General features: G+C 42.4%; 1 protein-coding gene across 1 annotated transcript in view; it reads left to right on the top strand.

The window, feature by feature from the left end:
* The first annotated feature begins 747 nt into the window (after positions 1-747).
* LOC117539994 (contactin-associated protein-like 2) overlaps positions 748-23,661 on the top strand; it is an 88,920-nt gene continuing 66,006 nt past the window's right edge. Inside the window, exons 1-4 of the mRNA XM_034206375.1 lie at positions 748-1,132; positions 10,163-10,273; positions 21,816-22,009; positions 22,927-23,074. Coding sequence (XP_034062266.1) covers positions 1,066-1,132; positions 10,163-10,273; positions 21,816-22,009; positions 22,927-23,074 — 520 coding nt within the window. The 5' untranslated portion in view covers positions 748-1,065. The remainder of the gene's footprint in view (positions 1,133-10,162; positions 10,274-21,815; positions 22,010-22,926; positions 23,075-23,661) is intronic.

Raw genomic sequence — 23,661 nt, 5'->3', positions numbered from 1 at the left:
CTCACTGATCTTCTCACCCCTTACCAACCCCCATGGTCCCTCAGAACCACCTCCCCTCCAAACTAGGCAGCTTCGGGGACAGAAATCCCCTCCCCCAATATCTCCGCTATTCTGAGTCCTTCCCAGTATTCCCTTCTCAAATCTCATCTCTTCTCCTCTGACTACTCATAGCCCCCCCCCCCCATTCAATCCATGCCGGTTGATCGTGTTTGTTAGTCATATACCCCTCACCATAACCTTCCCTTGTATTGTAAAGCGAATTTATTATTATTATAATTCTGACAAGTAGGCTATCAGATCTTGCTGTTTGAAATTATCTTCCTGAAAGGTGTCACTTCTGATGTAATCTGTGGTCTACAGTAAATGTATTCCTGACAGCCACAGGTGATAAGAAACAAAGGTTCCCATAGGATTCCATAGAAAATGCACGGGGGACATTTGTTACCCACTTATGTCTTAAAATGTAAATTACAAATTTGAATGGGATGATATCAAAAACATGTTTTCTAAGGAATAGCTGGAATATGAAATTATGAAAACATTTGAGGGCAATAGATTCATATTCAATTTCTATTCAGTTTTATTGAAACAGGCATATTAAGGACATTGCTTTGTGTGCAGTGTAGTGGTTACAATTTCATCTGTCGGACCCTCCTGCCCCCCCTCCCAATACATCCATGCCCCCCCCCCCTCATCCCAGAGAGCCTGTATTTTTGTACGTATTGGATCGTACTAAGTGCGGCAAAAAGTGGGGGTGTTTGATTAGTACAGCAGCTCAGCTCAGTTCATCTTTCTGGTGATGCACCTGGAGCACGATGCCCGGCCTGCGTTACAGCCGTCAGGTCTCAAGATAGTTCTGGAGATAGTGCATCAAAGCCCGATAAATTACATTGAGGCGAGTTGAAAAGAAAGGAAGGACAAGACAAAAATCACAGGCGGCGGGCAGCCATTGCTCTCTGTCTTCGCTGCTAATAAAGAAAGCAGCGTCTCGCGCACAGGTCTCGCGGGGTGAAACGACAGAGCTTCTGGATCTGGTTATCCCGCTCTGCTCTGCGGACCGAGAACATGAATCTGCTGCCGGTCCTGGTGACCATCATCAGCACCTGCAGCGCAGCATCCCCAATATCCCACAGTAAGTACACACACACACACACACACACACACACACACACACACACACACACACACACACACACACACACACACACACACACACACACACACACACACACACACACACACACACACACACACACACACACACACACACACACACACACACACACACACACACACTAGCAACCATGCTAATCTGGTAGCCGCTCTTGTCGGGGCAGTGCAGTGTTTAAGCAGCAGCACACAGCAGGGCTCATGCTCATACATAATTGTACTATTGACGACACCCATAATAATGTGATTTGTTTCATATAATTCAGAACACCGCCCTCCTCGCACTGCGGTCAACTCAGCCGTCTCTCGCATTTGCTTGGTCAAATGAGCAGCGCTTCATTTTTGAGTGCGCGATTAATAGCGTCTTTACGGTAATCGCCGAGAAGCGGCGCTGACGGTAGTACACGAGCTGATGTTATATTTGATCAATCAATCAATGATATTTGATGAGGAATAAAATGATTTTTAGCCATAAGTTCTTAATAAAATGGGTACTGTTGGACTCAGTACTTGTTAGACTACTACCACATTTGTTTGCCATAAGTTCTCAGTGAGAACTTAGAACTGCTGGACAGAGTACTACTTGGAGTACGACCACAAGTACAATCAAGTACTTTTATCGTGTACTTTTTGAGTAATACCCTGTCAAACTCCCCTCCAGAGTACAATAATGTATGTTTTATGCCATCTTTGATGAGAGATAAAATGATTTTTTGCCACAAGTTCTCAGTGAAAGTGGTACTGCTGGACAGAGTACTACTTGGACTACTGCCACAAGTACAATCAAGTACTGCCCTCATAATGGTCAATGCATTCATATGTGCTCCACAATGTAACCAACAATAGACATGATAGCCTTATAGTCAGTGTAAATCATACACACACGATTTAAAACATGTGTCAACCAAGTTTATCAGTGTGTAAAAAGTTAAAAACACAGTTCAACCAAGATTATACAATATTACAAAAAGATCCAGCACATTTAGTAAATGAAACTTAAAGGTAGGGTAGGTAAGAATGGAGAAACCAGCTGTGCGCTAGAATTTGAAAGTACACAACCGAAAACAATCTGCCCCTTCCTTCAGACTTCCTTATAGAGCCCCTCCTCCAACACACACAAACGCGCACATGACCAATGAGGGCACGAGATAAGTTTGTGCACAGATGGAAGGCTGACAGGCAGGTAGGCCATCCAATTATCTGCTGCGGCCGAGGCAGATCATTGGACTTGCTTTTTACAGCGCCACGGCTTCCACAGATGAAATATTTGTATATATTTATTGTCAAAGCATTTCATGTATTCATTGCTATCGGGATGTTAAGAGCATTCCATGGAATATAACAAAAAGTGTTTCTGAAGTGAATTACCTAATTTTGGAGAAACCAGCTCGAGTGCGCTAGAATTTGAAAATACACAGCCGGAAGAAATCTGCCACTTCCTCACAGAGCCCCTCCTCCAACACACACAGGAACGCGCACATGACCAATGAGGGCACGAGATAAGTGTGTGCACAAATGGAAGGCTGACAGGCAGGTAGGCCATCCAGTTATTTTAGCCGGGCCGGCTCAGATGATTGGTCGTGCTTTTTATACATATTTTTATGGATTTGTTGTCAAAGCACATATTAGGCTTGTTTGAGACAAGCGAGACCTGCGCAGACCTGTGCAGTTGCGATCAACGTCTTGCTAGTGCGTTGCATGATGGTTAGTCATTTTGTCCGACTTGCTCTGGAGGCTCGCCTACATGAGACGTTGAAATCTCGCGGGACAAAGACGCCCGCAGCCTTGAGAGCGAGGCGCGGCGAGGCGGCGCAGTTCCTCTCCACGGGCTGCGGAAGCGAAATGCTTGATGGGAAACGACTCGCTGGTATCTCGAGCTGAGCGCTCATTGGTGGTTTTTACCACGTGCTGCTGATGAAACTCTTCAATTGGCTGGGCAAAAGTTTGTTGTTGTTTTGTGTCAGTTTTACGTCGTCACATCCATTCACATTTTTCATCATTGTTCCACAATATTTATCATCATTAAATTAATATCTATATATTTTATACTATACTTGCACTGCTTACCGTTTCATACTTTATATATCTTAGCATATTCATACACACTGTTCATACTGCTCACAGGCTGCTGTGTATATCTAGTGTATTCATACACACTGTTCATACTGCTCTCAGGCTGCTGTGTATATCTAGTCTATTCATACACACTGTTCATACTGCTCACAGGCTGCTGTGTATATCTAGTGTATTCATACCCCTCACTGTTTATTCATCATTCAATTAGTTCTATATTTTATTCTGTAGATTGTGTACATTACTTTTCACTTTACTGCTGGTTGCACCTGGTTAGAAGCTAAACTGCATTTCGTTGTCTCAGTACCTGTAATCTGTGCAATAACAATAAAGTTGAATCTAATCTTGAGCAGGAACACATTTATTTACTTAGTACATATCTGACATTAACGATTAAACACATGTTTGCATTCTTTATAAATGCAAACCGAGTCAAGCCGACTCCGGAGGTGGCGGTATGCACCTTCAAGCTGTTTGCAATCCGCCAAAAAACCGAGAGAAGAAGAAGAAGCCGACTCCGAGCTGTCCGACTTCAGGCGAGCTTTTTGAGACCTCCCCCGGCTGCGATCGGTTATTCTCGTCTACTTTCGAGGCGAGCCGCAACGCGTCTCAAACAAGCCTACCCATTGCTATCGGGATGTAAAGAACATTCCATGGAATATAACAAGTGTATCTCGAGCCGGTTTCTCAAACTTACCTACCCCACCTTTAAGATGATATTGTTCTCTCTAAAATAATGTTGATGGAGGATTTCATGGGAACAAATTAGTACAGTGTGTTATAAATCTATTATTCATGTTTAATGTGAATGTCCCAATCATTCTCAGGGACTTGAATGTGTGTAAATGTGTTAAAAACGATGGAGAACACATGATTAAAACGATTTGTATATTATATGTAACATTATTTATATTGAGCATTTTATACTTTCAGTATCAAACATTGATACCCTGTAAATCTAACCTTTGAACTCCTGCATCAAATTGATCCTAATTATGAATTTTATGACAAAAGGAGTACAATTCCATTACGGACCGACCACACTTACAAATATGATAAAAGGAAGATTATTCCAAACTGTTAAAGCTAACGGGGCGGCTGTGGCTCAGTCGATAGAGTGCTGGACTTCGAATCAGGGCGTAGCAAGTTCGAGTCCCACTGCAGTCAGCATGTCCAACACTTCACCCCAAATTGCTCCTGTGGGGATTGTCGTAAGTCGCTTTGGATAAAAGCGTCTAACAAATGACATGTAATGTAACAAACAACACTACTCTGCCATCTTGACATAGTTTGAATAAAGTAGGAATACATGAAAAAGAGAGACAATATTGTTCAAATGACAAAATAAGATCAAATATTCTTCAAATTCTAATGATTCTTCAGAAATGAGACGTCAGTGGAGTGTATTTTTGCAGTGGTATTATATATGCTATTTTTTTTGTTGAGAATCTCTCTGTTCTTCCTGTAAACAGCTTGAGACATGCGTGGCTTGGTGTTTTGTAATGCATATGAGGAAAGGCATTACCATGCCCCACACCTGTCACACACACTGAGCTGACCCCTCCCCCGCCGAAAAGCTGTTATGTGTTGAGAACAAAGACACCACACACACACACACACACACACACACACACACACACACACACACACACACACACACACACACACACACACACACACACCACACACACACACACACACACACACACACACACACACACACACACACACACTTATGATTTAGTTCATGACATTGTTGAGAAGAAACAAACTGATCAGCCTTGTACAAAACCAAATCAATGTTCTGTTTCCATGTATTTATTGTTATTGTTATTTGGCCTTTAAAAAAACTGTTAGGGAAAAACATATAAGTGCAATAGGGTTAGAATAACCTTAATGATACTGAATTATTTCTAATTCAGCCTTTATAAAATGACAAGACACTGATGTTGGGCATAGATGCAATGCTGTTTCTTCTTATGTTCTTATCATTTTAATGAGCACTTGAATCCATAATGTAAATGTAGCAGATTTAGCCATTAAGGTTCATTTTCATCTGCAGTCGCTGGCAGGTGGATTGCATTAAAAGCGCATGCGCAAATACATAAGCACAGATAAGCTAATAGTTACTGACAAGTTTCCAAAAGTCCCTCTTATTGCTGCTATTAAATGCCATCATATATGTTTGTGGAAATAGACTGACATACATTATTGCTGTAACATTAAAAGGTCTCCTATCATGCTAAATGCATTTTTTGACGTCTTTTATACATCAATACAATATGTGTGTAAGGAGAATCACAAAGTGTCCGAAAATGGAGCTCATCCAGATTTGCGTCCGATATGACGTTATATCGGAAATATGGACTTGCTTTTTACAGCGCCACGGCTTCCACAGATGAAATATTTGTATATATTTATTGTCAAAGCATTTCATGTATTCATTGCTATCGGGATGTTAAGAGCATTCCATGGAATATAACAAAAAGTGTTTCTGAAGTGAATTACCTACCCCACCTTTAAGATGATATTGTTCTCTCTAAAATAATGTTGATGGAGGATTTCATGGGAACAAATTAGTACAGTGTGTTATAAATCTATTATTCATGTTTAATGTGAATGTCCCAATCATTCTCAGGGACTTGAATGTGTGTAAATGTGTTAAAAACGATGGAGGACACATGATTAAAACGATTTGTATATTATATATAACATTAATTATATTGAGCATTTTATACTTCCAGTATCAAACATTGATACCCTGTAAATCTAACCTTTGAACTCCAGCATCAAATTGATCCTAATTATGAATTTTATGACAAAAGGAGTACAATTCCATTAAGGACCACACTTACAAATATGATAAAAGGAAGATTATTCCAAACTGTTAAAGCCAACAAACAACACTACTCTGCCATCTTGACATAGTTTGAATAAAGTAGGAATACATGAAAAAGAGAGGCAATATTGTTCAAATTACAAAATAAGATCAAATATTCTTCAAATTCTAATGATTCTTCAGAAATGAGATGTCAGTGGTGCGTTTGGGGGTATTATATATGCTATTTTTTTATAGCATATATAATATGCTTTACAGCAGGGGTGCCCAACCTTTTTTGAACCGAGAGCTACTTTTAAAGTTGCCAGTCTGCCGAGATCTACCAGTCCAAATAGAGAGGCTTAGCCATTACTGACAGCCTACTACCAGGAAAATACACACTTCTACTTGTATAAAACTGACCTTTGTACGATGAATACTTCATAAAATACTGCAGATCCTTTATCTTACCTCTTTCTAATCTACACACATACAAGTATTTAACTGAAGTTACACAACAGTGTTGTTGATACACAGTTGGAGTTTATTCACACGTCACATATTACAGTGGGTCATGTTTTCAAGAAACATTGAACAGTGCTGCCACATATGACACAGGAAAAAAAGAAAAGACTCTGAACCCTTTCTTTGCCATTATATAAAAATAGTGTTGCTACAAAAGTATACATTTGGCTTACTAATAGGGATGTCCCGATCTCATCTTTTAGCTTCCGATCCGATTCCGATATTTTCATATAGGTTCCGATCTGATCCCGATATTTCCCGATACCGGTTTTCCGATACCGATTTCCGATATCGCTTTTTGTGTTGGCAAACAGCATTTAATTTCGTATACATTAAGAAATAGATAGGCACCCAAATAATTTATTAGACGACAAAAACCGGAGTTTTCCACAAGTGAAATTGGCTGGTCGTCCCCTGCTATGCACTCCACAATCAGCTCAGTAATCTTGCGAAATCTCTCGGAGTCTCGAGGAAGTAAATCCTTTCGTTTCAAGCTGTCCCGCAGTGTTTGTTGATGGAGTCCATCAGTCGCAGACGCTGTCGCTTTACAGTAGGCGGCGTGTTCGTCGGGGTGGTGCTTTTTAAGATGTTTTATTAGGTTTGTGGTGTTGTAGGAGACCCTGTTAGCACCACCTCTTGAGACTTCCACACCACAGACTTTGCATGTCGCAGTCGGCGACTCACTTGTAGTTATTTTTAAAATGATGCCAAACTGCAGACATTATAACTAGCTAACGATATGTGTCCGTTCCACTTTTCCAACTCGATAATGGCGGCTGATGCAATAGTTCAAACAGGAGAGACGTGATGTATGAAATACATGTTTATTACCGGACACGTGGTATAGAAAATTATGATTGACAGATTACAACAATGAATCAACTGATGTTTGGAGATTAGGCCCCGGTTTGTAGGATAATCATTCGGGAGGGGAAAACCGCTCCGATGAACCCCCAAAGAGAAGAGAAGTGAGAAGTGCTGAGATGTGAAGCATTTCTTACCTTGCTGGCTGATTGAGGAGATCTGTGGATGAAATGAGATAACACGGGGACATGATGAGAATGTCGGAATAACTGTAGGGTTAATGTGAACGCCAACCATGCTTGGCGCCTGCATGTTGGATTAGACGATGCTGACCCACTGGCCGCAACCTGCACGCGCAGGGTTAAACATGACGCTGACCCGCTGGCCGCAACCTGTACCCAATGTCCGTTAGCATTTTTCGCTCAGGGGTCATTTAGATGCTTCTTATGAGACTTGTGTTTTGTTTTGGTAAATTTGTATCGTCAATTAGCTGAGATTATTTCCGTTAATCTGGTATAACACATTAATAGGTTCTTAAATATTAAGATCCCCTGAGACACATTATCGTGAAAATTTTTTTTTTTACATTACGTTTTTTATGAATTGAACAACAGAAAAATAATCGTTAGATTAGTCGACTAATCGATCAAATAATCGCCCGATTAATCGTTTTCAAAATAATCGTTTCCCCCCAGCACTAATGCACACGCCACACCCCTCTCTTAAGGGGTAGCGATCTCACTCTGCATGACCCAAATGTCGTAACAATATACGAAACATCTCGTGAATTTGTTGCAACTGCCTTTGCCAACGTTACCTGTTGAAGTGAGCGCAGGAGGAATAGCTTCAATGGGATAGCTTAAGCCCTGCCTGCCTGCCTGCAGGAGGGGTTGTAGTTGAAGCCAGAATGGGTAAAACTCCGCATGTGATGAGGACCCGTTCCGCGTGAAGCCGGAAGCGCCGCATTAGGCCCTGATGCCAGTGATGCCTTCTCAAGAGACTGAAGCGTACGTCAGTTGTTTGCGTGAAGTAGCCATTCCCATTAGGCCGGAGGAACTTCCATGAAGCCCGATTTCCTTGTCTTTTCCTCCCGCGTCCGGGCTTGTGGGACGGCCGGCTGACCCGCTACCCGACTGGGGAACGCCGCCTGTAGCTTAATCCGCGATACTGCGGAGCTGATGAATAAATGCCTGGAGCTGGAACGAAGCCCTCGCTGGGACAAAGCCCTGCTGCTGCTTGGCTTAACCATGAACACCGTGACGCATACACTTGTGCGTTGACACCTGAAATGACAACTGACAGAGAGGGAAGAGCAGATTTAAAGGGTTTAGCAGGTGCAATGATTGCTAGCTGGGGAGTACCGCCCCTGATTACTTAATGGGAGAGGAGCTTGCAGTGACGTGTAACACCAGGGGTATGGTCTTCCTTCTAAGCTTCATAACAACAACGACAAACAACGTAACAATGTAACAATGGAATCATGGGAAATATTAACTATGGATCGGCCATGACATTTAATTGGATCTGCCGATCCCGATCCACCTTAAAACCCAGTATCGGGGGCCGATCCGATCCGGGGATCGGGATCGGGACATCTCTACTTACTAATAAGACAACTCAGATCTGAAGCTACACAGGAATCTGCTGCCAAAGTGCAATAGAAAAGACAAAATTAATAGAATCAAACCCTTTTTTTGTTGCATTTTAGTGGAGTATAAAAAGAAATGCCTTTTTAAAATAGGATGCAAGCAACACTAGTTTCTTAACCTGAATTGATAATAGACTATAATCAATTTAAACAGAACAGATCTTAATGTCTGCATTCTTATACCATTTTGTACAATAATTATAATGAATTAGTTGAAACAAACTAAAACTTACAGCTGATTAATAACGGTATCTAACTTGAGTTTTTATTATATCAAAAACCTGAAATGCTGTTATTTTTACTGTCCCCCAAAAGCGCGTCGGCAGCCTCCAGGAATGCTTCTTTCACAACTTCGCCGTCTTTGAAAGACTTCATGTGTTTCGCAAGAACGTGACTGACACGATAAGGTGCTATGGTAGCAGCCTTGCTCTTGTTGTTGGGCCTGGTGGAAATGGACTGCTGTGCATTTAGCTGTCCTTTCAGGCCCCTCCCCTTTTGGGAGCGTAGGGCAGAATTAAGAGGTGCTTTACACCCACGGCCCTATCAGAAACGTTGCTGTATCAGAAACAATGCGCGACATGTTTTGGAAGTAATATGGTCTGTGTTTACGCTAACACTCAGAGCTAACGCTGTGCTGGAGAGAGTAGGTGTAAAGAAGCGGGTTGTAAAATGTACAGTCCTTGTGGTAAACCGTTTGAGCTCCATACTGTTTCAGAAATAATGCTTGATGTGGTTTAGAACATAATATGGCGTTTAATCACGGCAGCGTTTTTCTTATTATTTTTTTTAAAGCTATGGACCCAGAATCAGCACTTTAGTAACAGGGCTGAAATAGAGGGGTATAAGGCATGCTACAATGGGTGATCTGTTTGGTATTTTGAGCAAAACACTTCAGAGACATGTTTTGTATCTCAGACCTATAATATATGCCTACAAATAGTACTATAATAGGAGACCTTTAAACATGTGATTCACAAATGCTATCCATATCAGAAATGTATTGGTGTGTTGTGTCTCTGTTATTTTGACAGTTATTAGTTGGCATGCTTACAGTTGATAATCAGCCAATACAGACTGACATATTTGCTGATCAACATTGCGTCTGCTTTCTGTCTGTCGTTCAGGAAAGTGTGAGAACAGCCTGGCCACTCCTCTGCCCTACAGCTCCTTCAGCAGCTCCTCAGTGTACACCCAAGGATGTGGAGCGGGTTACGCCAAACTCAATCGGAAACAAGGTACTGTATGCTTCTGTAATGGGAGCTGCTGCTGTGTCCTTCTTACTATAGTGTGTGCACATAGGATCATACTCTAGATCAGGGGTGCCCAACCAGTCGATCGCGATCGACCGGGGAGATTCCCAGTCGATCGCGAGATGTGTCTAAAAATAGAACAACAATATTCTGTTTTATCGTTAATGTCCTATAACATAATCTTCCTGTGCCAGAATAATGCACTTGAACGCATCAAAGCTTTGTGATTGGCCGGCGTGACCCCATGTGTCGGGCGTGGCTGGTGGGCAATGGGCACTATTTCGCTGACGTTGTCCGTGGGCCCTTCTCACTTCGGTTAAATTAAATCCTTGCTTCCCTCACTTGCGTCGTTTCCCTGCGACTAGTCCCTCCCACCAGGGAAGCATGGAGAGACGCAAGGAAACCACGAGAACCGGGGAAATTAGTTTTAAGAGCAATGGGACGTCCTTTCCTCCGGAGCGTCACGTGAAGCGACGTCCGTTTGTGATGACGCTGCACAGCTGATCGTCTGACAGTAGCTCTGTCCCCGTTATTTTCACACACACCCCCGCCTCTGTTAGTACACATTTACTGACACTAACATTTGTATCATCTGTTGTAGACCCAAATAAATAAAATCAAATAAGAACTCATTCTCAAAAAAGATAAACGCCATTCTTAAAATGTATAAACGAACAATAGTTGGATTAATATTGATTAGAGTGCACAATAGAAATAAAATAATTGAGAGAAGAAAAAGAGATATGTTATCTATCAAAACCCAGTTAGATTAACATTCATTGGATTGCACACTTTGTTTGTTTGTGTGGATATGTAGCACATTAACATTTTAATAGCACTTAATGACTGACTGAATGGAAATGACAATAAATGAAAATGTAAAACAAAAAAAGCGATCATGAAAATGTTTCTAAAAAATGAATAAAATGATTTTTGACCACTTTGTTGTTCAGATATATCACATATTTGTAACTAAATGAAACATGAATTGAAACAAAACACGGTATAAACTGAGGAGTGACTCCCGTGAGTTTCATGTGTTTTCTTCACTCCGCAGGGAAACTGCTCTCATGTCAAGAAGCATCAAATCAGTGCATGCACTGCCTCGTCCAATCAGTGAGCGATACACAGTAAGGGGGCGGGGCGAGTGTCTGAGGATTTCATCGAAGGATGGTCTGGTGGTTCCTCGATTATAGCTCCTCCATTATCGCTCCTCGATCCTCTGGCAAAAATAAGGCCATTGGGACGCTACTCAAGATGGCGCAGACAAATCAACTTCCGGTGAGACCGAGGAGCGAGGAAATGAAAAATAAGAGAAGTGAAACGCAGCCCGTGTCAACAGGAGTGACAGTCCGCACACACACAAGACCGCAGTTATGGCAGAAGCAAAAAAGCCCAAAATATATAATTTTCACTCCGAGTGGGAGGATGATTATTTTTGTATCTATTCCAATTCAAAGTCCATCTGTCTCATCTGCAATGCGAGCGTGGCTTTATCGAAGAAGGGTAATTTAGGAGCGGCATTTCAAAACAGTGCACAAACGCTACGAGACGGAATTCCCTCCTAATTCTGCCCTACGCTCCAAAAGGGGAGGGGCCTGAAAGGACAGCTAAATGCACAGCAGACCATTTTCACCAGGCCCAACATCAAGAGCAAGGCTGCTACCAGAGCATCTTATCGTGTCAGGCACGTTCTTGAGAAACACATGATGTCTTTCAAAGATGGCGAAGTTGTGAAAGAAGCATTCCTGGAGGCTGCCGATGCGCTTTTGGGGGACAGTAAACAACAACAATAACAGTAGCATTTCAACAGGTTTTTGATATAATAAAAACTCAAGTTAGATACCGTTATTAATCTGCTGTAAGTTTTAGTTTGTTTGAACTTATTCATTATAATTATTGTACAAAATGGTGTAAGAATGCAAACTTAAATTGATTATAGTCTATTATCAATTCAGGTTAAGAAACTAGTGTTGCTTGCATCCTATTAAAGGCATTTATTTGTATACTCTACTAAAATGCAACAAAAAAAGGGTTTGATTCTATTAATGTTTTTTTTTTTATTGCACTTTGGCAGCAGATTCCTGTGTAGCTTCAGATCTGAGTTGTCTTATTAGTAAGCCTCATTTATACTTTTGTAGCAACACTATTTTTATATAATGGCAAAGAAAGGGTTCAGAGTATTTTCTTTTTTCCCTGTGTCATATGTGGCAGCACTGTTCAATGTTTCTTGAAAACATTACCCACTGTAATATGTGACGTGTGAATAAACTCCAACTGTGAATCAACAACACTGTTGTGTAACTTCAGTTAAATACTTGTATGTGTGTAGATTAGAAAGAGGTAAGATAAAGGATCTGCAGTATTTTATGAAGTATTTATTGTACAAAGGTCAGTTTTATACAAGTAGAAGTGTGTATTTACCTGGTAGTAGGCTGTCAGTAATGGCTACGTCTCTCTATTTGGACTGGTAGATCTCGGCAGACTGGCAACTTTAAAAGTAGCTCTCGGTTCAAAAAAGGTTGGGCACCCCTGCTCTAGATTGTGTCTGTTAATATACTGATGATACATTTAATCCTGCATACTAGTAGTTGTTGCGTGGAATAGTACTGAAGAATTGTGATGGATTTTTTTCCATTATGAAAATAACAACACTTTGTAAGTAGAGAGGGAGGATCCACTTCCACCAAGTCAGGGTCAGTCTTCTTCACCCACTGAGGTGGTTTTAGCTTGCAGTACATGCCTTTAGACATTAGCTGCTACAAGCTCAAATATTCCCTTTCAGATTAAACATGATATAATAGAGTGGTGTACGAATGGTTCCTAAAACAAGGAAATTATTTAGCAATTTACCATTTTCTGTTCCCTCGTCTGGTAGTCAATGGTGTTGTGAGCATATTTGTGGTTAGAGGACTGTCATAAGATCTGTTAACACACACTAAAGAGATTTAAAGTGTTGTGTTCTACGGCATAAAATACATCATACAAACAGCAGTTGATATCATGCTCATTAAATGAAACTACTAAATGTAATTACGCTGAACATTAGCCGCCTTTAGCTTAGGGGTGGTGAAGGCAGACATGTGACCGTGATGTAGTTTCTTTATAGCCTACATTAGCTCTTTACTTTTGGCGATTGCATGTACGCTTCAAAAATCATAAAGTGTTGTTAATATGTGGAGATTACAAAATATGCATTCAGGGGTGTAGTGCTATTTGTACTGGAGCGCACCTATGACGCATGCATACGTTCAAGCACACGGTTTTGGCTCGTTTGAAAGGTTATGTAACCGCTGTTAATTAACACTCTCCGAACAGAATTGACAATGCAGATTATTATTATTATGTTATATACACACAGCTGCTAGTTCATAGTATAAAAAGCTCACTAATCATTTCATGAAATCGCTGCAGCAGAGCCATAGGTTCAGGGCTGCAGCCTGAGAAGTGCCTGCACGCACAATACGCTTTATATGCAGCCAACTGCATTTACTTTCATTAGATCTAAAAATCTACAGCAGGCTGCTTTTGGATGAAGGAGATGTGGATTTTATTTAACAAAAGTACATATTGTCTCTGTTGTTGTTTATCACTGACTCACATTGCAGTGCAAATGCTGTTGTCACAAATATGTGATTATCCACAGTAGACGATAGACAATAATTATATATTGCCAGTTCGCCATATTTGAACTTTTTACCAAATCACTTTCATTATTTTATTTGTGTCGATTTAACAGTGTCTTCCTCATGTTAAATCTTACTCAATCTGCACTAGGTGGTGTGTGCTGCTGTGTTCCAAAAGTTAAACTAGGATACTTTCAACTAATGACACTGTAGTGCCCAGGGGCCTCATTTATAAAGGGATATACGCTAAAAAAATTGCGTACGCCAGTTTCTACGTAATGTTTGCGATTTATAAAATATCAACTTGACGGGGAAATGTGCGGTCCTCCACGCAAACTCTAACCCATGCGTACGCACCAGAGGTGGGACCAAGTCATTGTTTTGCAAGTCCAAGTCAAGTCTCAAGTCTTTGCGCTCAAGTCCAAGTCAAGTCTCAAGTCAGGATGGGCAAGTTCAAGTCAAGTCCAAGTCCTAAACTTTGACAAAACGAGTCTTAAACAAGTCCTTATGTGCTTTTCACCAAATGTAATGACATCGATCAACAGAATAATACTTAATAATCAAACCGCTCTTTATTAGTCACATTAATAATTTAATAATCCATTTTCTCTCTGCTGGTAAAGTAACGTGTTTTTTTCTAATTTAAGAGGGATCGGTAAGGTAAGGCTACCGTGACGGTTTGATTCAGAAGGAGTTTAATGTATAAGATCCCTGATGTTAAGGTGACCAGAATGTTTATTTCCACTGTGTACAACATGTTATAAGGAACCCACAATCTATCTTTATGCAAGGGATAATGTGCAGCGAGGCGGTCTCTATGGGGAAGAGAACACCTGAATCTAGATCCCTCTGCAGGTGGTACTTTAACTATATTTTGATGATAATACTTTTCTACTTTTACTTGTAACATTTTGAATGCAGGACTTTTTATTGTAACCGAGTATTCCTACACTCTGGTACTTTACTCAAGAACAAGATCTGAACTTCTCCCACCTCTGGCAATACATCCTGAGTGGTTACCAAAAAGAAAACCCTGCTCTGAAGGTTATTTTCATTTTACAAATCCTGCACTCAGCTTTGCTTTCTCCAATATCATTGAAAAGCAGCCAGATGCTGCTTCTTTTTTCGGTTTTCGCTAATTTCTTGACTTTTTCCGACGCGCTTGCATTTAAATCCGTCTCCCCGTCGCTCTGTGCAGCTGGCCTGTACCACTACAGCTGCTGTGCCCCCCACCCTTCTTTCACATAATGGTATGATCCTAGTGTGTCCTCGCATACTGTATGATTGGCCGCATGGTGGCCCAGCTAAATAAAGTCCCGCCCCTGCCTGCATGGATTCACAGCAAGAGTAGGAGCGGCTGAAGATTCTGCTCTCCCCGACGGGAGTCTGCTCTTCTAGCGGCAGCTCGCGATCGGCGTGTTGGAGACCTCTGAATTAAAGTATCAAGTCACCTCAAGTCAGAAGGCTCAAGTCCAAGTCAAGTCCCGAGTCATTGGTGTTCAAGTCCAAGTCGAGTCACAAGCCTGTTGCGATTTTGTCAAGTCGAGTCTCAAGTCATCAAATTGGTGACTCGAGTCTGACTCGAGTCACCAATTTGACACTAAGCACAAACACGGGAGGGACGAGAAACTGCGACACCGCGTTGGCAGAAGGAAGGATGGAGAGAAATATGTGGAAATAATACCATAAATAAAATGTTACCTCTCATTTATCATATATGAAGAATTCATTTTCAAACATTGATTAAAGCCAATCTTAAAATGATTAAACAAACGCCTGTTTGAGACTCCTCAGTGCACACAAAAACATAACTTGGAGAAATAAAAAAATACGGATATGTTATTTAAAACCACCTCGAATATGTTGTGTTAATGTTATGAAATGTTTTCTCATAAATGATGCGGTAAGCAGGAGGACAGAATTACATCTAAACTGACGCCGTTTTGCATTTCTATAGGTTGTAGATACGAGCATGGTTTTATATACTATCACGTTTAATCGTGTTTTATGACGTTTGCCAAGACTTGATAAGTCGCTCGTAAAACACAGGAGGTATGGAAGCTAAGAACACCATATGTGGTCAATTGTACAGCTAATATAACACAACACATTAGTTGTATTTCCTTTAACTGGTGGATATAGGGTTGCTGCGGGGGGGGTTGAGATGCACAGGCTGCAGTGGAGACGCTGCGCACAGCTGATCGACAGCTGGGACACAAGCCACCAAATACAAAAACATAATTCAGATCCAGTCGTCATGACTCCACTCCGGAGGGATTCCCCGATCATTTCTTACAGTCTCTCATCAAGGGGGGGGTCTCCTGTCCCCGGTACAAACACACTGCCTGAGGAAGGCTATGTGTATTTATTTGGTCATTAACCTTTTTCGGACCACTTATTTATTTATTTTGGTGACGATCCGACCTCCATGCTGCTACTCTGGTTCAAACTGCATCCACCAAACAATATGATTTATCTCCACCTCCCCAAAATAACCAAAATCTGACACGGTGTGAGATAGGGGTTTCACAACTACCAATATTTACTAGTCGACACGTTTTTAAAAATAGCAGTCGACTAGTCGTTACGTCATAATAAAGACACACAAAAAGAGGTGTACAACTGTATTTTATATTGGAACTCATACAGTTACATTAAACACTGCATTTTAATTTGTGTTACATGGCCGAGTAAATAAAAAACAGTAACTGGACTTAGTAAATAACAAACAGTAACTGGACTCACCAAAATCGACAGCAAAAAACTCTGTTTACTGAAATGCCACGTAAATCAAGTGCGCATTGCGCAACACTTTACTCGCTGTCCTCCACGATAACGTCCACCTTTCCAGGTTTTTGGTTTGCGTTGAGGAACACCAACGCATCGACATGTAGGGCAGGAGGCTTGACCGCTTTCGGGTGACAGTGTTGCCTGCCAGGGAAAAAACCCTCTCACTCGGGGTGCCTGTGGCTGGAATAGCCAGGTAGCTCCTCGAAAGCTTGGCTAAACGGGGGACGCGGTGCACGTTTTCTGCCAAACCACTCCAGTGGGTTATCCATTGTGGGGATATGCGGTGTCCGCTGGCAGTAATCGCGTAGCTCATCATCCGCATCACTGTAGACCCGTTTTTTCTTGCTGCTCGTCTGCCTCTGTCCTGTGCTGACGCCGGTCCGTTGCTCACCATCGTCAGATGGTTGCGCATAGCAGATGTATTTTTGTTGTACTTCAGTACAGCTGTACACAACTGACACTTCACTGTGGAGTTGGTTACATCTTCGTTGAAGTACTGCCATACATAAGAATGTCGGACATGTTTTGGAGCATTTTGCAGCACCTCGTTTACCTCAATTTTTTTCACGACTAGTTGACTAGGGCCTTCAGCGCTGACTAGTGGTAAAGGTAGTCGACTAGTCGATTAGTTGGTGAAACCCCTAGTGTGAGATGTCTTTTTGAGCTGTTCTGTCGTCATTTCCTGCGATCTTCTTCATAAAGTCAGTCAGAATGAATGGGCGTTTCTTTGACTATTTATAGGCAAATATGGGCGTTACGTGAAGCCCGCAAAAGCTGCACCGCATTTCGGGTCGATTGTGATTTATAAAGGGAAACCGGCCTAGGAAGTGCTGTACGCACTTTCCTCGCCGGTGCGCAATGTTTGGTGAATCGGAAAATGTCTGTACCTATTTTTTTAATTTCTACTACGTAAGCAACCTTCCCACGTGAATCCTACGCACGGCGTTATAAATGAGGCCCCTGGTGATGAACAGGAAATTTGAGCATGCAAATACTTGGCATTGGTACGGGGCCTTATGCGTAGGCCTACTACAAATATACATTTTCCTCTGAAAAAAAATGCCAGTGCGGCGTTCTGGTGCGATCTGGCAGCACTACGCCCCTGCATGCAAGTACCTTAAATGTGTGTTCGCCATAGATATTTTTTTTCTCAAACTTATAACACCCTTCACAAATTAGCTTGCAAGTTACCTAACTAGAGTGGTGTTGAATACATATATTTTAACTAGGGCCGGGACTCGATTAAAAAAATTAATCTAATTAATTAGAGGCTTTGTAATTAATTAATCGAAATTAATCGCATTTTTAATCACATATAAATATTTGACCTGAGAACAGTGAGAAGCAATTTTTTTCACATGGATTTTAGTATACCATTAGGCGCATTCACACCGCAGTACTTTTCCCACAAAGGTTCATGAGAACTCTTTGAACCTGGGGGTGGATTAGGCAAATGAAGCCGCTGACGTCACTTCTTCTTCTTCTGCTTTGGGTTTACTGGCAGGCCGCAAACCACTTCACGGCGTATACTGCCGCCCAAAGTCCCCGGCCGGAAGTCCCCGGAGTTGGGGACTGGCTTCAGTAGAAGCTGCTGGGAGTCCCAGCAGCTTCTACTGAAGCCTTCCGAGTAAATCGCCAGAACGCCGACACCTCCTCATCTCCACCGCTCCCATGTTTTATTTTGTGTTGCCATAAGTTAGTCTCTCTGCGTTTCTGCGCTGGGCTAATGCTAATAATGCTAATGCGAGGATATGGCGACAATGGCGGCTTCACAAAACTTTTTGAGAGTTTTACGGGGCGTGGTTTGCAATCCGCCCAGCCAATCAGACATATAGCTCTCTTCTCACAAGAGAGCCGTACGTTCGTGGGGTGAACTAATTTTAGTACCGGCTCTTTTTGGTGTGAACGCGATAAAAGAGGCTAACGTCCACGCTAGCTTCCACGCTAGCTGCTATATGTTTTGCATTGAGGTGATACTTGAGGCTTGATGTGCTGCGGTGATATGCGAATTCCTTTTTGCATAATTTGCACACAACCGTGCTCTTATCGACGCTTCCATCCGTCCATTTTTTAAAACAACATTTCCCACTGTTGTTCACTGTGGTTTATTGTTGTCTGAAGTCATGAACGTTAGTTGGTGCTCCAGTATAATCGGTACGCCTGAAACTCATCCAGTGAGAAACGTTCCGCGGTGCAAAAATAAGTGCGATTAAAATGCGTTAATTTTTTTAACGCGTTAATTTTTGTGTAATTAATTAATCTTAATTAACGCGTTAAAGTCCCGGCCCTAATTTTAACAGATATACTCAGATACTAATGTATCTGTATTTCCAGAGGGCTGCCCACAAACTGAATGGGCCGCAGCGGTGGGGGCCACACACTAAATATTGTGACATATGCCCCTTTTCCACCAAACCGATTCCAGGGCCGGTTCCGGGCTAGAGCCTGATTAAGCTCCGGTTCTTAGCTGGCCCCACTCGGCTGCCCGGCAAGAACCAAGAACCAATACTTCATGCTTACGTTGGAAGGGGAAAGCTTAACCTGAGCAATAACAGTTCTGGCTCTGTCTGGCTTGGACTCAGGCAGGTCACTAACTACAAGCCAAAAACCTCACTCTTCATGAACGACCGACGCCTTGCAAACTACCTGAATCAGTTTTTCTGTCGCTTTGAAGAGTTTAGTCCTGACCCCACCATCCCCCGTGACAGCTCCCAACAGCTCCAGTCTCACACCTCCACGCCCCCCTCCCCTACAGTGTCCGGCTTTCCCAGACCACTGCCCATGTAAATAAACGTTTAAAAAAACTCAGTACCAGAAAAGCTACTGGCCCAGATAATGTCTCCCCCTCCAGCCTGATGCACTGTGCTGATCAGCTGTCTCCGGTGTTTACAGACATCTTCAACACCTCATGCCACGTCCCAGCATGCTTCAAAACCTCCACGATCATACCGGTTCACAAGAAAACAAGGATCAGAGGATTAAACGACTACAGACCCAGACCACAGAGGTCATAACCTGACCTCTGTGGTTATAAAGTCCTTTGAGTGCCTTGTCCTGTCCCACATCAAATCCATCACAGACCCCCTCCTGGACCCCCTGCAGTTCGCCTACAGAGCCAACAGGTCTGTAGATATTGTTGTCAACATGGCCCTTCACTTCCTCCTCCAGCACCTGGACACAGCAGGAACCTACGCCAGGATCCTGTTTGTGGACTTCAGCTCCGCCTTCAACATCATCATCCCGGCTCTGCTGCAGGACAAGCTCTCCCAGCTGCACGTGCCCGACTCCACCTGCAGGTGGATCACAGACTTCCTGTCTGACAGGAAGCAGCACGTGAGGCTGGGGAAACACGTCTCTGACCCCCGGACCATCAGCATCGGTTCCCCTCAAGGCCGTGTTCTTTCCCCTCTGCTCTTCTCCCTGTACACCAACAGCTGCACCTCCAGTCACCAGTCTGTCAAGCTCCTGAAGTTCGCACACGACACGTCATCTCTGGGGGGGGGGGGGGTCTGCCTACAGGTGGGAGATGGACCATCTGGTGACCTGGTGTGGGGAAAACCACCTGGAGCTCAACGCTCTCAAGGCAGTGGAGATGGTTGTGGACTTTAGGAAGAACGCAGACCCACCCGCCCCCATCACTCTGTGTGACTCCCCAGTCACTGCTGTGGAGTCGTTCCGCTTCCTGGGCACCATCATCGCCCAGGACCTCAAATGGGAGCAGAACATCTGCTCCCTCATCAAAAAAGCACAGCAGAAGATGTTCTTCCTGAGGCAGCTGAATAAATTCAACCTGCCAAAGATGATGATGGTGAACTTCTACACCTCCATCATGGAGTCCATCCTCACCTCCTCCATCACCATCTGGTACGCTGCAGCCACAGCCAAGGATAAGGGCAGGCTGCAGCGTGTCATCCGCTCTGCAGAGAGGGTGATCGGCTGCAATCGGCCGTCCCTCCACGACCTGCACGCCTCCAGGACCCTGAGGCGGGCAGGGAAGATAGTAGGGCTGTCCCGAATACCATTTTTCGGGCTCCGGATATTCGGTAGTAATCAGCAGCGTACCACTTCGACACGTGTATTTCGGTTTATTCACGGCATTCTTTTTGTTATTCTACAGTATTGTTGTTTTATAGTTATTTGTTAATGTATATAACCCAATTTGTGTTATTTGAAATTGAAAAGGATATTGCATTGTGTGTGTTACTTTCGTTGCAGTTGTATATGTCTTAAGTTTAATTTAGCTTGGCTTTCTATTTTGTATGGACATGCTTTTATTTTGAAGGAGTGTTAGCGCAGTTGACAGGAAGTTGTTGTTGCTATGGAAACAACGTGACGGAGATTAATGGAGAAAAAGTCATATCTACATATAAAGACGGAGAAAGTAAACGATAACGTTCATGGTTAAGTGTTGGCACCCCTCGAAGAGGCACAAGCTCTTATGTTGATATTGGAATAAAAAAACGGAGAAAAAAACCAACCGAATATCTGAATAACGAAATTGAATAGTACTCCAACGAACGAATATTCGGGTACAGCCCTAGAAGATAGTGGCCGACCCCTCCCACCCTGGGGACACACTGTTCACCCCCCTCCCCTCTGAGGCTGCGCTCCATCAGGACCAAAACCTCTTGCCACCTGAACAGTTTCTTCCCCTCCCGGCCTCATCAACAAGGCCCCCCCCCCCCCCCCCCACTGACACTTTACCTCAGCCACATCATAGACTATGCATTCCATTAATGCACACAGTGTTGACAATATTGCTTACAGCACATATTTTATATTCTATAATTTATTGCATTCTATTTCAATGTAAATTACTGCTTTATTTTATTGCTATCTTACTATATCTTTATTAAAGTGTTCTTAATATAGTTCGCTTTCTGTGTTCTTTTTTAAATTAGTGTTTTTTTACTTTTATGTATGCACGACAACAGTAAAATTCCTCGTACGTGTGAACCTAACTGGTAATAAACCTGTTTCTGATTCTGAGTACCTTAGCAACTCTGCCTTGACTGAAAAGAAACTTCCTATAAATGTGTTTATAATGCTCAAATCCATAATTGTGCTCTTCTTCCTTTTCCCCATTTTTTCCCCCCTACCCACACCACTAGGTGCTGGAGGCTGGTCCCCCCTGGATACAGACCGTTATCAATGGTTACAGGTAGACCTGGGTTCAAGGAAGCAGGTGGTTTCCGTAGCGACACAGGGTCGCTACAGTAGCTCTGATTGGACCAGCAAATATCGGCTACTTTACAGTGACACACAGAAAAACTGGAGGCCTTATCTACAGGATGGAAACATCTGGGTAAGAATCATATGTCATCTCATCTAAACTTTACTCTTAACCAATTGAGGACATTTGTGGCCAGAAATTGCCCAAATATGTAATTTACATACTGCTGAACTCAGTGCAGCTAAGTCTCTGCAGTGACAGTGACTCTTTCAATACATAAACCTCAAAACTCTTCAGATGTAACTTCACATATTTCCTACAATAATAGTTATAACGCAAGTAGGAAATGCATAGAATTAAAAAGAAATGTACATAAAAACTGTCAGGGTTTGGCCAGAGTGTGGACCCAAAAGCAGTACAAACGGGGGCAGATATGAGAAAGTAAACGAAAGGCAAGCTTTTATGAAAAGCTGGTTCAACACAAAAAACGGCAGGAGCAGGCGAGGTGGAACAAAAGGAAAAGTAACAAACAAAACTAGAACAGGAGGGCAGACCAGGGGAATCCAGAAGAAGACATCCAAACCACAGGACAAACCATGACGAACTGATAAGGAACGCAAGGGAAAGAAAGACTAAATACACAAGGTTAATAACAAGACAAGACACAGTTGGAGAGGGGAGGTGAAACACAGGGGAAACAGGTGAACACAATGAGACAGGAGGGAAAACACAGAGACAGGAAGCAAATACAGACATGAGACAGGGGGTGAACACCTTTCAAAGTAAAGCAGGAAACCAACGTAAAAATGAAAATAAACAATTTGTGACAAAAAACTATACAGTAGCTACTGCTAATTCAATGATTGCAAAGCAAACTGCATATTTGCACTAAGCTAATGCAAATTACTAGTGCTGTCAAGTTAACGCGTTAATAACTGCTATAAGCACTTCACTGTCCATGAATGAGCTTGCCACCGCTCTGTCTGATGACAATAATTAGAACTATAGCGACCTTTTTGACAGAATTGTTTTGCATGTTTGTGTTTCAGACGTTTGAGGGGAATATGGACAGTGAAGCGTCTGTTCGCCACGAGCTGCAGCACGCCATTCTGGCTCGCTACATCCGCTTCATCCCAGTGGTCTGGAGCAGGGAGGGACGCATCGGACTGCGCCTGGAGCTCTACGGCTGCTCATACTGTGAGTGACAACAGAGGGAATCCTCGTGTTCAGGGTTTTATAATCAGGGTTACGGTCATTAAAAACCTGGAAAAGTCATGGAAATTCAAAATGCAAATTCCAGGCCCTGGAAAAGTTATGGAAAACAATATTTTTCTCAAAGTTTTGGAAGAGTCATGGAAATGTAACTAAAGTTGCATCAAATATAATTGATATTTGATCTAATCGCCAAAATAGTAATACTATAATGATAATAAATACTGTATGGTATAGTAATGAAACTTAAAATGGCATTTAACTGACGAGCAGGGCCGTATCCAGGATTTCCTAAATACCGAGGTCCCAACATGTTAGGGGGGTTCGGGGTATACCCCCCGAGATTTTTGGGATTTTCATGATCTAGTTAGGTGCTTTTGAAGTCCTGTGCAGGGTCACACATTGGATAATATATTGATTTCAACCCATGTCAGTGAGCTGACAATGTCAGCATCAATTATTTTTGAAAGTGTAATGCATAAGAATCAGTTGATTGTTACTATTAATGATCTGGACATGCAGAAGAGGCTAAAATGATCACAAAACATTGTCAACATTCATTTTCCATGTCT

The sequence above is a fragment of the Gymnodraco acuticeps genome, unplaced genomic scaffold, assembly GCF_902827175.1.
Source record: "Gymnodraco acuticeps unplaced genomic scaffold, fGymAcu1.1, whole genome shotgun sequence".
Lineage (NCBI taxonomy): Eukaryota > Metazoa > Chordata > Actinopteri > Perciformes > Bathydraconidae > Gymnodraco > Gymnodraco acuticeps.
The sequence above is the reverse complement of the archived record's forward strand: the minus strand, read 5'-3'. Positions and strand labels throughout refer to the sequence as shown.